We start from the raw sequence: 12877 nt of genomic DNA, 5'->3' as shown, positions 1-12877 counted from the left end.
AAAATTAAGCAAATGTAGGTTATTTAAAGGGTAAATTGAGTCAATTGTGAAGGGATTTTTGGTGCAATTTAACTAATTTAAAAAGTTTTTACTCATATTTATTAATGTCTATATAAGACTTTTCATGTATAATTTAGACTCCAAATTTGTAATTGCTACTCTAAATACAAACTTATATTTATTCTCTGTCGAAAAAGGAGGGGAGATTTATGGTGGTTTAATGTATATACACAAGAATAAAACTTCAGACAGCAAACAATATAATTTACATCATATGTTAAATTAGAACTTAAATATTGTTGCAACAATTAAAAACAATATAACTAGAGAATGTGACTACACATAAGAAGTTTAATGTTCCTATTTTATTAGCCAGGCTTAAATCCTCTTACTTTTTTTTTTTTTTTTTTTTTAACATTTTTTTTGGGGTATAATTGCTTTACAATGGTGTGTCAGTTTCTGCTTTACAACAAAGTGAATCAGCTCTCTTACTTTTAAAAAGTGTTTAACAAATCATCTTAGGAGGTGAAATTGTTGAATTCGTTTGCATATCTTATAGGTGTCATGAAGAAATAATTTACCTCTTTTTCAGTGCCGAAAACCTGATCAGCATTTCACACCCTATTTGACTCCTGATTTGCCAAAACGCCTACACTATGCCAAAAATGTCAGAATTGACAAAGCTCATCTTCTGATGGATCGACAGTGGCAGGCTGTGAGGTCTGTGTGCCTATTAACTTATCTCATAATACTTTTTTTTTTGCGGTACGCGGGCCTCTCACTGCTGTGGCCTCTCCCGTTGCGGAGCACAGGCTCCGGACGCGCAGGCTCAGCGGCCATGGCTCACGGACCCAGCCGCTCCGCGGCATGTGGGATCCTCCCGGACCGGGGCACGAACCCGCATCCCCTGCATCGGCAGACGGACTCCCAACCACTGCGCCACCAGGGAAGCCCTCTCGTAATACTTTTAACAGCCATCTTTCATTATAAATTTCCTTGACCTTACCCTGCTATTAAGATCACATGAATTTTCCTGAGTATGACAATTGCTTGACCTTTGATATGCTATCTAGCACTTCTGTATTTGAAATGACCGTTACGAGGTTGCCCGTCTTAGCCTACTAATCTTTACAATGTAGACGAGAATGAGGAAGAAGGCTGACTGTCGAGAGATTATCAGAACCATCACACTCTTAACCACTGAGACCACTGTGGTCTCCTTTAGGTGGCAGACAGGATATAAAGATGGCATCAGTTGTCTCAGAGGCTGGTAACGAGTAATGGATTAGATAGCTCTTTAAGATCTTGGTCATCTTTGTGGTTTTTCTGAACGAGCATGCTTATGGCTGTAAGGCCAAGCTAACCAATTAGTTGTAACATTTCTTTTTTTCTAGCTATAATTGTGATTCATATTGATCATTGAACATTTGCAAAATAGAAGGCCATTTTGAGAAAATATAAAGCGTTCTGAATCATTCTATCCCCAAATAACCAATTAATTAATTGACTCAACAAAATGTTATTGATGCTTGCTATGTGTGTACCAAACCCTGTTCTAGGCATTTGGGCTACAGGAATTATTCCTGCCCTCCTTGTCAAATGGAGAAGCCTGATAATAAGCCAGTAAACAAATAAATACACACTATCTGGTAGTTTAACTCACATTCCCTACTTTTGTATTTTATTCCAGTATTTTTTCCATATGCATAAGTGGATATAAATAGAAGATATGTTTAGTAAAGGAAGAGGAGACAAAGGAAGAGAGGAAGTTGGGCTCCTAGCATAATAAATGTGTGCAGGATGAGGAAATGGAGATTTGCTAGAGTCTATTGACTGAGATAACAGGAAAGCCAAGCAGGGCACCGCTAGGCCAGGGAGTGTGCAGTTTTAACACGTGGCCACTAGATGACACTAACCTTTCTTCTTGGAATTGGAGTTTCATAGCCCTTTGGCTTAGTAGGCTGTCCTGTGGGTCAGGACAGCATTCTCTAAAAGAAGATTAAATTACGTGAGATAAATTAAGCTTTACTAACGTTAAATATGTAAGAGTTTTAGTAGTGTGTGTATGTAATATATAAATGTGAGTGAGTTCTCCAAATATTTACTGTTGAGTATGAGATCAAAGGAGTTAGGAGACCAATGGTGCAAAATGAGAAGGTGCCCATCAGTTCAACAACATGGACTATGGGTTATAGAAGGAGAGCCCAGCCACCAGGATACCTCTGGGTTTCACACATTAATACTCAGTCTCAAATTGTGAGCTTTGTACATGTACTAGCTAGCAGTCAGATGTACATAGAGCAGCAGCCCCAGAGTTCAAGTCCCGGCTCCATACCTAGTTTGTTGTGAGAACTTGCACAGATAAATATCTCAGGTCTTCAATTGTCTCATCTGTAACACAAGACGAACCTGGTTTTACTATTCTCTTGCTATTCATATACAACGTAAACTAACTTACATCAGAAGAAATGCTGACTACAGCCCCAATCAGAGCAACAGGAAGTCTCATCTGATTAAGTCCTGGGTGTATCCTATCTCCAACCCTTAACACATGAGTCTCAGGCTGCCTATTTTCTAAGTTAAAATATGTCATCTTTAGTTATAATGTTCAATAGTTGATAACTAGATTGCCTTTTCAAATTATAGCAAATTTAGTGTAATCTATTTTCCTCCTTATTTTGCCCTTTATAAAATGTGTTAGATTTTACTAATTTGGGGAAACCCAATTACTTGAAACTAGTTGAAGTAATGTTAAAGTTCCCTTTTAGATAACATGAATAATAGCTTTTTATGTTATGACTGGAAACTGACAAATCATCGATTTGTCCAGGCACGTTTCTAAGAAATGGAGATAGGCACAGTCCCCACCCGAAGGATCTTCACCCAGGGAGGGAGGATGACAACAGTTATAATCAGGTGAACAACTGTTGCACTGGGATCAAGTACAAGGCACAAGGAAACAAAGAGTGATTTCACACCCCAGGTGCGGATGCCAGAGAATGTCAGAGAACGCTTCCTCGTAGGTGTGATTCCTGCTCTGGGTTTTGAAGGCTCAGGATGGGTTAGGCTAAATGCTGTCACATAAGTGGGTCTCCCTGTGCAGTTGTCTAGTCTGTGCATTGTACAGAGGCACTCAACCAAGGAGACGAGTGGGAGCGGGAATCTAACCCTTGTTCAGCTCACCAAGCCTGGACAGGCTGTGTCTGCAGAGGAGAAGGACCCCTTTTCCTTACTGGAAGGCACCCCTCTGCTTGCCACACCTTGAGCACTGCCAGGCTGTGTCTTCTCAGATTTGCTTCTTTCTCTGCTCAGAGCAGTGGATCACCTTTTTTTTTTTTAATTATTTTTTTATATTTATTTTTGGTTGCATTGGGTCTTCGTTGCTGCATGTGGACTTTCTCTAGTTGTGGCGAGTGGGGGCTGCTCTTCACTGCTGTGCGCAGGCTTCTCATTGCAGTGGCTTCTCTTGTTGCAGAGCACGGGCTCTAGGCACACGGGCTTCAGTAGTTGTGGCACACAGGCTCAGCAGTTGTGACTCGCGGGCCGTAGAGCACAGGCTTAGTAGTTGTGGCACACAGGTTTAGTTGCTCCGTGGCATGTGGGATCTTCCCGGACCAGGGTTCGAACCCGTGACTCCTGCATTGGCAGGCGGATTCTTAACCACTGCGCTACCAGGGAAGTCCCTTTTTTTTTTTTTTAAGTCAGTAGCAGCTCTGGGGCAAGGAAAGGTAGAAACAGAGGGTCAGGTTTCCAGGCAGAGGGACTAGAGTCCATGAATTGCAAGTAGTTCCGTTTTGCTAGAGCACCTAGTGAATGAAGCTGCCTTCATTCAGGTCCTCCTGCATGAAGGACCTTATCTGTCAGGACTAAAGAGTGTGACTTTGTGAAAAGAGTAGGAGACCACTGGGAGATACAAGGTGGCTGGAGGTGAATATATTGGGATTTGCATTTCTGAGAGCTCACTCCAGCTGCCATATGGAGGAGGATGGTCAAGCAAGTGGCAGGGAGGCCAGTTAGAAAGATGTGTTGTGACCCAGTCTTCAGCATGGTGACAGCCCCAAGGGAGGCTGTGGAGCTGTAGGGGATGGTAAAACTAGTCAGCACACTTTTGGGAAAGTATGGTGAACTTATGACCCAGATTTTCCAGAATAGTACCAGTTCATTATATTCTGTCTTCCATTTGTACTCATTAAAATATATGTTTCCATTTCCAGAAGGGACATATAGGGTTAAATACAATTAGGGGTGTGTGTATGTGTACGAGTTATGTGGGAAGATTTTGGAGTTCAGAGTCAGGATAACCAATTCAGGTCAGATCTAGCTTAGAATGGTGGCAGTAGAGGAAAGCGAGGGAAATGTAACAGGTACGACAGAGAAAGATAGGACTTGGCAACTAACTGGGTATCAGGAGAGAAGACTTGCTCATTGCCCATGTGTGTCATGTCCCAGCTGTGGCAGAGGAACGGGGCCTTAATTTTGACTTTATTAATTAGACATGGAGAAGATAAAAGAAATTTGTTCCAAAAGATTTTAGATAGTACTTGGAAGTTGAGCTAAATTATGAAAGGTAAAATCAACTCATCTTTTCCAAGTGCCAGCTTCCACTTTTCCATATGTAATTTCCAAAGGCAAATTAATGGTTGGAAAGCTTGAATGTGAGCAATTAGAAAAGCAGACTTGTAAAGTTTTCACTTGGAAAGCAATAAAAAAGAGAGGTTTTTCTAGCAATATTTTTATCTTTTGCTTCCAAATATGGTTTTGTAATACTAAAGTTTTCTAATGAAGATGGGTTAGGGGTTGGAAATATAAAAACAAACCAACAAAAACTAGATTTATCTGAAAACAGAAAGATAAAGGATCAATTTTAGAGAATTTTACCAATGGCTTAGTTCAAAAGACCTTTCCTTTCTTTCATTAATGAATACTCTAGCTTCCCACACAGAATTTAAAACTTAATTATACTCAATCAAATAGCTCCAGTAATCTTGGGGAACCAAATATATATGGAATAAGTATAAAATATTTTTTAGAACAAGTTTTACCTCATACCAACAATTTTATTGGCATTAACTAAGATGACATGAACTGGCACCTCAGAGTAACTGAACTTAAACCCCCTATTAAAAGGACTACTCTTGCTTTCCCCATTCTAGGTGGTACTTAGTTTCTTCTTTCTTCCCTCTATTGGGTAGAGTTGAGTGTGGCCTTGTGATTTATTTTTTATTTTGTGATTTATTTTTTTATTTAAGCTGAGTGAGAATCAGTTATGAATTTTTTAAAAGTTGATTTTTTAAGACACTAAAGTCCTGCTCTCAATTAAGGTTACAATGTAAAAAACAAAAACTGTGCCTGTGTGTGTGTGTGTGTGTGTGTGTGTGTGTGTGTGTGTATTTGCCCAGGGGCTGGGAGCTGGGGATTGGGGAAACAAATGAGAGATACTTTTTAAGGCCAACATTTGGAAATATTAGTCATTTTCCCTTTAGGGGCCTAATTTGAACCTGTATAACGTTATTGCTTTTAAAAAAATCTAGGTTCCTTTATCACTATTTTGTTTTCAAGTATAAAAACTAACTACATATAAAATTGCTAATACTGCTCAATTCAAAGACTAAAATGTGAAAATGTAGGCAAAATATAAACGAATTAAATTTGAAAAGTCTTTCAAGTAATAGAACAACAACCTATGGAAGAAAATCCCAAAAGTTAAAACTAAACTCTGACTTTACAGAATATACTGGCTTTTCCTTCCCAAGTATTATAATTAACTTGCCCTGAGTATTCTCTATTCATATTTTCATATTATTTCCCTAGATATCTCTGACCTAAAATAGGAATTGATATTTTTTCCCAGTTCCAAAGATTTATTTTTAAAGCACTGAAACGCTTAACATATTCATCAAACTACTCTTAATCACACAGACATGAATGTGTAAATGTACAGGTAAGCCCGAAGACAAAGCTTTTAAAAATCAGTGCCTTTGTATATCCTCCTCTTAATGTTTAAAAGCCAAATACTTTGAATTCTATTTATAGATGCTGGAATTCTCCTTCCTTCTCTCCTACCACTCTTTGTTCCTCTGTGGCTCTGAATTTGAGCATGAAAATAAATATATTTATGCTGTTGTTGACAGAAAATTTTACTTATATAAAAGGAGAGGCTACATCAAAATCCACTAAAGCTCAGTTTGCAATAAGGTCTCATATTAATAGATTCATCAGAATGTAATAATATTATTTCTTTATAGGACTAAAGCATCTTCATCCTGTGGAGGAGGCAACCATGGTTATAACAATGAGTTTAAGAGCATGGAGGTAACTTACTGCTTTTTTTTTAAACAAATATTTATTGAGCACCTACTTTGTGACGGACAATGTTCAGGACTCTTGAATACCTTTGTGAACAACACAGATAAAGACCCCTGCCCTAATGAAGTTTTCATTCTAACAGGTGGATATAGACAATTGACATAACAGAGCAATGTATGGCTGGTATGTTAGGAGATAAGTGCTACGGGAAATAAAGAAAAAGTAAAGCAGAGTAGGTGGAAATTGGGGGTGTTTTGGGGTGACATGGGGGCAGGGTGCAACTTTAACTAAGATGGAGATGGTAAGATTCATTGAGATGACGGCTGAGCAGAGACTTGAAGAAGGTGCAAGAATTAACCTTTCAAGTATTCAGGGGACAGGTGTCCAAGGCAGAAGAAACAGCCAGTGTCAAGGGCCTAAGATGGGAACGTGTCTGATATGTTGGAGGTGAGAGAACTTTTGTTAGGCTGTTAGGATATTAGACCATGGCTGCCACTGATTGGAGAGGAAAGAGGGAGAGTTAGTTTGATATGTTAAATTCAAGGTATTTATTAGGCATGCAAGTGGAGATGTTACATATAGGCAATTAGAGAGTCTACCTAAAGGGATAAAAAAATTGAGTTTTGGGTATATAAATTATTTCGAAGATATGTGACTAGGTAACATTCTCAGGGATTGAGCGTAGGTGGAGAAGAAGAGCAAGTACTGAGCCTTAAGCACTTTTCCTTGAAGAGATTGGGAGACAAAGAGTTACTAGCAAAGAGACCTGGGGGTAGAGCCAGTGAGGGAAGAAGAAAACCAGGAGAGTGTGCTGTCCTTGGAGCCCAGGGAGGAAACTATTTGAAAGAGCCCATGAGTAAAGTGTAGCCAATATTCCCCCCTCAGTAAAGCTTCATGATTTTGCAACCTGATTGTCTTATCTAGTTCCATTTGTCTCACACACACACACACACACACACACACACACACACACACACACACACGCCCCTTTCCAAAGAAAGAAAAATGTGTTAGGCTCTATATGAATATACTGCCTCTTAACATTGTCATGATGAATTATATCTCTTTGTAAATACTTGAGAAGTTTCTGGAGACAGCATCCTTCTCTATTAATTAGGGTACTATTTGATAATTGAGTTAATTACTGCAAGAAAAACCTATGCCTCCAATTCTTTGCTGATTATCTTGGGAAAATATATATATGTATATTTATATTCCTGTAGCCTGAAAAGAATTGCCTATCCGTGTTTGATACTGTTCTTCTAGATATTTAGAATCTAAAACAAATTAGATCTGTTATAAATAATATAAAGTTACCTTTAATTATTTAAACATAAATAAAAATATTTAGGTCTCTTCATCCTAAACGTAAATGGGAGATGTCTTTGAGAAATGAGTGAGCAAGTATAAGTTGTGCAAAAATATTTAATGCTTAGAAATGTCAGCATGTTTTTGTCATGTAGTAGTAACATATGTGAACAATGATAAGAAAGGAGTATAAAAAGAATATATGATGTTGTATGATGAATTTCTAATTTCTGTTGTCCAGATGTTGTAGAATTGTGCGGGCATTGGTTGTCCAGTGCTGCTTGTATTCTCCTAGTCTGTTGACATAGGAGGTGCTATGGAAGCAGGCGGAGTTAGAAGTAAACACAGTATGGATTATATTTGATTGGACTTGGTACAACATCTCAGGTGGAAATGTTGCAAAAATCGTTTTCGAATCTGGAAAGCGCCAATATTTTACAATAACTATAAATGGAGCATTTAAAAATTGTGAGTCACTATACTGCACACCTGTAACCTATAATATCGTACAGCAAATGTACTTCAATAATAAAAAAACATACTGTTAAAAAAAATCTGGAAAGGAATTCTTAAAGAGGCTTAAGATACAAATAGAAGAGCTGTGAGAAAAAGAAAATTGTGTCTCTTCCAACATCTGTTTTTGAGATTACATGGCATCTAGTAATAGGTGGACTATTACTGCCTAGGCTATCTTTCTGGCACATGGACCCAGTTTTAAACAGCAGACTGAAGTTGAGCCGTTTGACAATATTGAAATCTATAACCTAATGTGTGGTAAGTATACCTATATAACTTCAACAATCATATATGAATTGAGTTTTAAAAATATGAATTTTGAAGCTGGTGATAAATTGAATCCCAGAAGTAGATGCTCTGTCCTAAGGAGACGGAAAGTAGGAAAGATGAGGTAGAATTATTTACTATTCAGAATTATTTAGCGGTCAATGTGAGTTCTTTTCATTTTGTTTTGTTTTAGTAATGATAAACATTAGACCCTGGGAGACCAACTTTTCTGTTAGTTACTACATGAAAATTTAATTTAATAGAGCTTAGATAAATAAAATTACACTTCCAACTTTTCAGAGCAGGGATAACACAGCAAAAAACAGAAGTATTTTCTTGTAATTACAGAGAGAAAGCTTCTGGAATAAAAGGATGGTAAAAAAGTCCTATTTGGATCGACACATTACACTCAATGTTAAAAAACAGTAAAGAATTAGAGTTTTGGGGAATCTAACCTACCTTCCTGCCTATGTGCTTACCTCAGACCACACATCATTTAGCTAGGCAAGGCAATGAATTGAGTTGCAATTTCACCTTTAGCTACAGGAATTTGGGAACATAAGTACACTCACAGTTGTCACTCTTCATCTTGCCACTGGCCTGTGGTAATTGAATGTAACTTAGAGACCAAAGAGTATCCATTTAAAAATAAGGTGTTGTAGCATTAACTTAAATTCTTTGTTCCCAAGCCTGAGTTTATGATCAGGGCTACTGGCCCTTTCCAGGAAAGATTTAAAAAGAACTAGTTAGGATTGCAGTTCTAGGAGAGATCTCTTTGGTAGTCCTCAGCAGGGACTTACAAGGTTATGTTTGTGCAATATTTGTATGTTCTGTTTTTATAGGAAAAACTATAAAAAGTTCTCTAAATTTTAAGCAAAATTCACTAGTTTAATATTTTAAAAGTATCTGTACTTAGAGTATTTTCCTATAATTAAATAAATATACTACAAGTAAGATTGTAAATTATTTAAGTTCTTTAAACTTGTTTTTACTAAAAGTGTAGCTTTTTTATGCTAGAAAACCATGATATACTTAAGGCACAAAGTGATCATTTAAGCAGAGATGCTTTTCTCCGGAGGAACAGAAACAGTTCACAAACATTCCTGTGGCTCATTTACAGCAACTGTTCCTATTTTCTAGAAAGACTAGGTATGGAAATTGGGAGGGGAGCGGGAAGCTGCTAAACTGAGTGGTGAATGCAGCAGAATTTGCTAAAGGAAGTGAACACTAAGTGTTTGTTTTCTCCCATCTTCTGCATAGATGTTGTTGCCTTCTAATTTAAAACTACTTTGAATTTAATTTTTAAACAGATCTTCTACGCATTCAACCAGCACCAAACAATGGTACCCATGGTAGTTTAAACTATCTTCTGAAGGCGCCTTTTTATGAACCATCTCATGCAGAAGAAGTGTCAAAGTTTTCTGTTTGTGGCTTTACTGTTCCATTGCCCACAGATACTCTAGGATGTTCATGCCCGGAGCTACAAAGTGTAAGTAATAACTTCATGTATCCATAAGAATGTAAAGGGGCAAACTCATCTATAACCAGAGTAGCTAACAACCAGGTTTGTGTTCTAGCTCAGATATTTACTAAGAGAATATGTGGTTTCTCTGAACCTTATCTGGAAATGAGAGGTACATTGTAAGATTAAGTATGTGAATATGTTTTGTAAGCTGGAAAGCACTATTTGGCAATTGTTAATCCACGGTGAGCTAACTGTCCGTAATCGTTCAAAACAGTGGAATCTCTTTGATTTCCCTCATAAACCATCTTTCTTACAGCTTAAGAATCAGACGGTCATACTCGGTTATTTCAGAGCAGAAATAGCCCGCGGGGGCAGGGACTGAGATCTGGCATCTGACACACCCACTAGGGTAGGTGCTGTGGAGTCTGCTCAGCCGGAAGCCTAGCATTTCAAGTGGGAGGTATTCTTCTGGGTAGTAGTGAAGAACCCTTTGATGAGAGGACGCTTGGAGGCTGCCTGACAGACAGTCAGCATTGGGAAGGTCTTTTTAGTGGATCAGATGCCCAGCTGAGTTCAGCAGCAGGATTTCAGATCCCAGGAGACTCTCAACCAGGTGAGATTCCAGTGCTAGGAGGCGTCTCCCAAAGGCAAGCAATCAGAACAGGAGCTCAGAATGCAAGGACCAAGCCCCGCTGTGAGAATTAAAGCACATGGGTGGGGCTGGGATATCGGAATGGAATTGGAGCCCACTATCGGGACTCCATCAAGCTAAAACTAATGTCGAGGTGCATTTGATGCCAAGTCCCAAGGGTGGCTGTAAAGCTAAATAAACACCAGCTGCCTCAGGTAAGAATTCTTAGAGCCAGGGGTCAGGGAAGGCTTTCCATTCTCTGATCCTCAAAATAACATCATATCACAGAAATAAATGCATAAGTAAATTACCAACCAAAAAAGATTTAAAGGGGCAAAAGTCTAAACTTCCCAGTAAAAATCAAATCCATCCTGAAAATCAGAGTAAATGTGTGGGTTTCCTACTGCTCCAGATAACCTCAATGGAACCACTATTTAAAGTAATAATAATAAATATTATAAAGTGGGTGTTTTCTTCCCCACTTTAGAGATAAAGAGGGCTCCGAAAAGTTAGGTAAATTGTCCAGTGTCACAGAAGCTCGGTCTATGTGACTGCAAACCCCAAGTTCTTCTTTGTAAGGAAGGTCCCTTCCTGCTCAGTGTGGTCCCAGGATCAGCATCTGCATCACTTGCAAGCTCATTGGAGATGCAGAATCTCAGGCCCCCCGAGCTTGGGCTCACACTGAATCAGAATGTACATTTCAGCAAGACTCTCAAGGGAGTTTCGTGTGTGTGTGTGTGTGTGTGTGTGTGTGTGTGTGTGTATATATATTAAAGCTTGAGAAACCCTGGGATGTTGTCATCCCAGCTTAGTAATTGATTCCAGCTACGGTCAGAATGATCTGCCCCATCATCAATTACATCTTTGCAGACTCCCACACAAAAAATGTATTCCTGGGAGTAGCAATGTCTCTATATTTCTGAGGTAGTGGCAGAACTGGAATTTAAACTCAAGTTAGTCTGGCTTTTTTGTTCCGTAGTAAAACATTCACGTGACTACTGCAGAAATAATCTTGATCACCTTTTAAAACATGTGTTGTTACTATGATTCACTTTCTCCCCATCTCCCATGTTATCTTGCAGAATGCTGACCTTGAACGCGTGAATCAAATGCTAAATCTCACCCAAGCTGAAAGTAGGTCAATAGAAAGCACGTTAAGTCTTCGATGTTTAGACCTAACAGAATACCATATTGCCTTTTGGAGGTTCTCCAAAATAAGCTTACAGGTTCTTTTGAACATAAAGATTTTCTTGCCAATACACAAGAGGGAAAAATGCCCCAGATCTAATAACAACAGTAGCAGCATGGAATAGTTATGATGGTCTCAAGCACTCAACAATTCCTTGAAATGGTGGTGCGTTGTCTACAGTTCCCTATTCACTTTTTTAGATGTGAAGAGACAAACTGCCTGGGTTTAAGTCCTATGTCTACTTCTTCCCCTCTGTGTAACCTGGGCCAAATTACTTAACCTCTCTGTGCCTCAGTCTCTTCTATAGTAATGGTACTCACCTCACGTAGTTGAAAAGATTGAAAGAGTTAATCCTTGACATGTACACACTGCTATATTTAAAATAGATAACCAATAAGAACCTACTGTATAGCACAGGGAATGCTACTCAATATTCTGTAATAACCTAAATGGGAAAAGAATTTGAAAAAGAATAAATGCATGAATATATGTATAACTGAATCACTTTGCTGCACACCTGAAACTAACACAACATTGTTAATCAACTATGCTCTGACATAAAATAAAAATTTAAAAAAAAGAGCTAACCCATGGAAAGACTGTAGAACAGTGTCTGCACTGGAGCAATATTATTATTACCTGTTATCCCTTTTATTTTTTACTTAAAATTTTTTTTAACTGAAGTATAATTGATGTATAACATTTTATTAGTTTCAAGTGTACAATATAATGATTCAATATTTGTATATATTGCAAAATGACCACCACAATAAGTCTAGTTAATGTCTGTCCCATACATAGTTATAAAAACTTTCTTTTTCTTGTGATGAGGATTTTTAAGATTTACTCCCTTAGTGACTTTCAAATGTGCAATACTGTGTTTTTAACTACAATCAACCTGTTATCTTTCAAGTATTCTTGTATTGAGCTCTCTGGGCCTGTTTCATCATTGTAAAATGGAAATACCTACTTTTAGAGTTGTTATGAAGACTAAATGAGTTAACATACGTGTGTACTTAGAATGGTGCCTGGCACACAGTAACAGTTCAGTAAACACGTTGGCTGTTTTGACAACCTTCTTATAATCTACTGAGTGTTATTCCATGGCATGAATACCCTGCACATTTTTTAACCATCAGTAATTGGTGGAATTTAGACGAATGGCAGATAATTAAAAATGAATAAATACAGTAGG

At 38.1% G+C, this 12877-nt stretch overlaps 1 protein-coding gene across 1 annotated transcript in view; it reads left to right on the top strand.

Moving 5' to 3' along the window:
* The window catches only part of ENPP3 (ectonucleotide pyrophosphatase/phosphodiesterase 3), a 64407-nt gene that overhangs the window by 32887 nt on the left and 18643 nt on the right, over positions 1-12877 (top strand). Inside the window, exons 15-19 of the mRNA XM_024759074.1 lie at positions 593-720; positions 6246-6312; positions 8301-8388; positions 9708-9886; positions 11576-11627. Coding sequence (XP_024614842.1) covers positions 593-720; positions 6246-6312; positions 8301-8388; positions 9708-9886; positions 11576-11627 — 514 coding nt within the window. The remainder of the gene's footprint in view (positions 1-592; positions 721-6245; positions 6313-8300; positions 8389-9707; positions 9887-11575; positions 11628-12877) is intronic.

Source organism: Neophocaena asiaeorientalis, unplaced genomic scaffold (assembly GCF_003031525.2).
Source record: "Neophocaena asiaeorientalis asiaeorientalis breed wild unplaced genomic scaffold, Neophocaena_asiaeorientalis_V1.1 scaffold5, whole genome shotgun sequence".
Taxonomy (NCBI): domain Eukaryota; kingdom Metazoa; phylum Chordata; class Mammalia; order Artiodactyla; family Phocoenidae; genus Neophocaena; species Neophocaena asiaeorientalis.
This window is presented reverse-complemented; position numbering and strand designations above follow the sequence as displayed.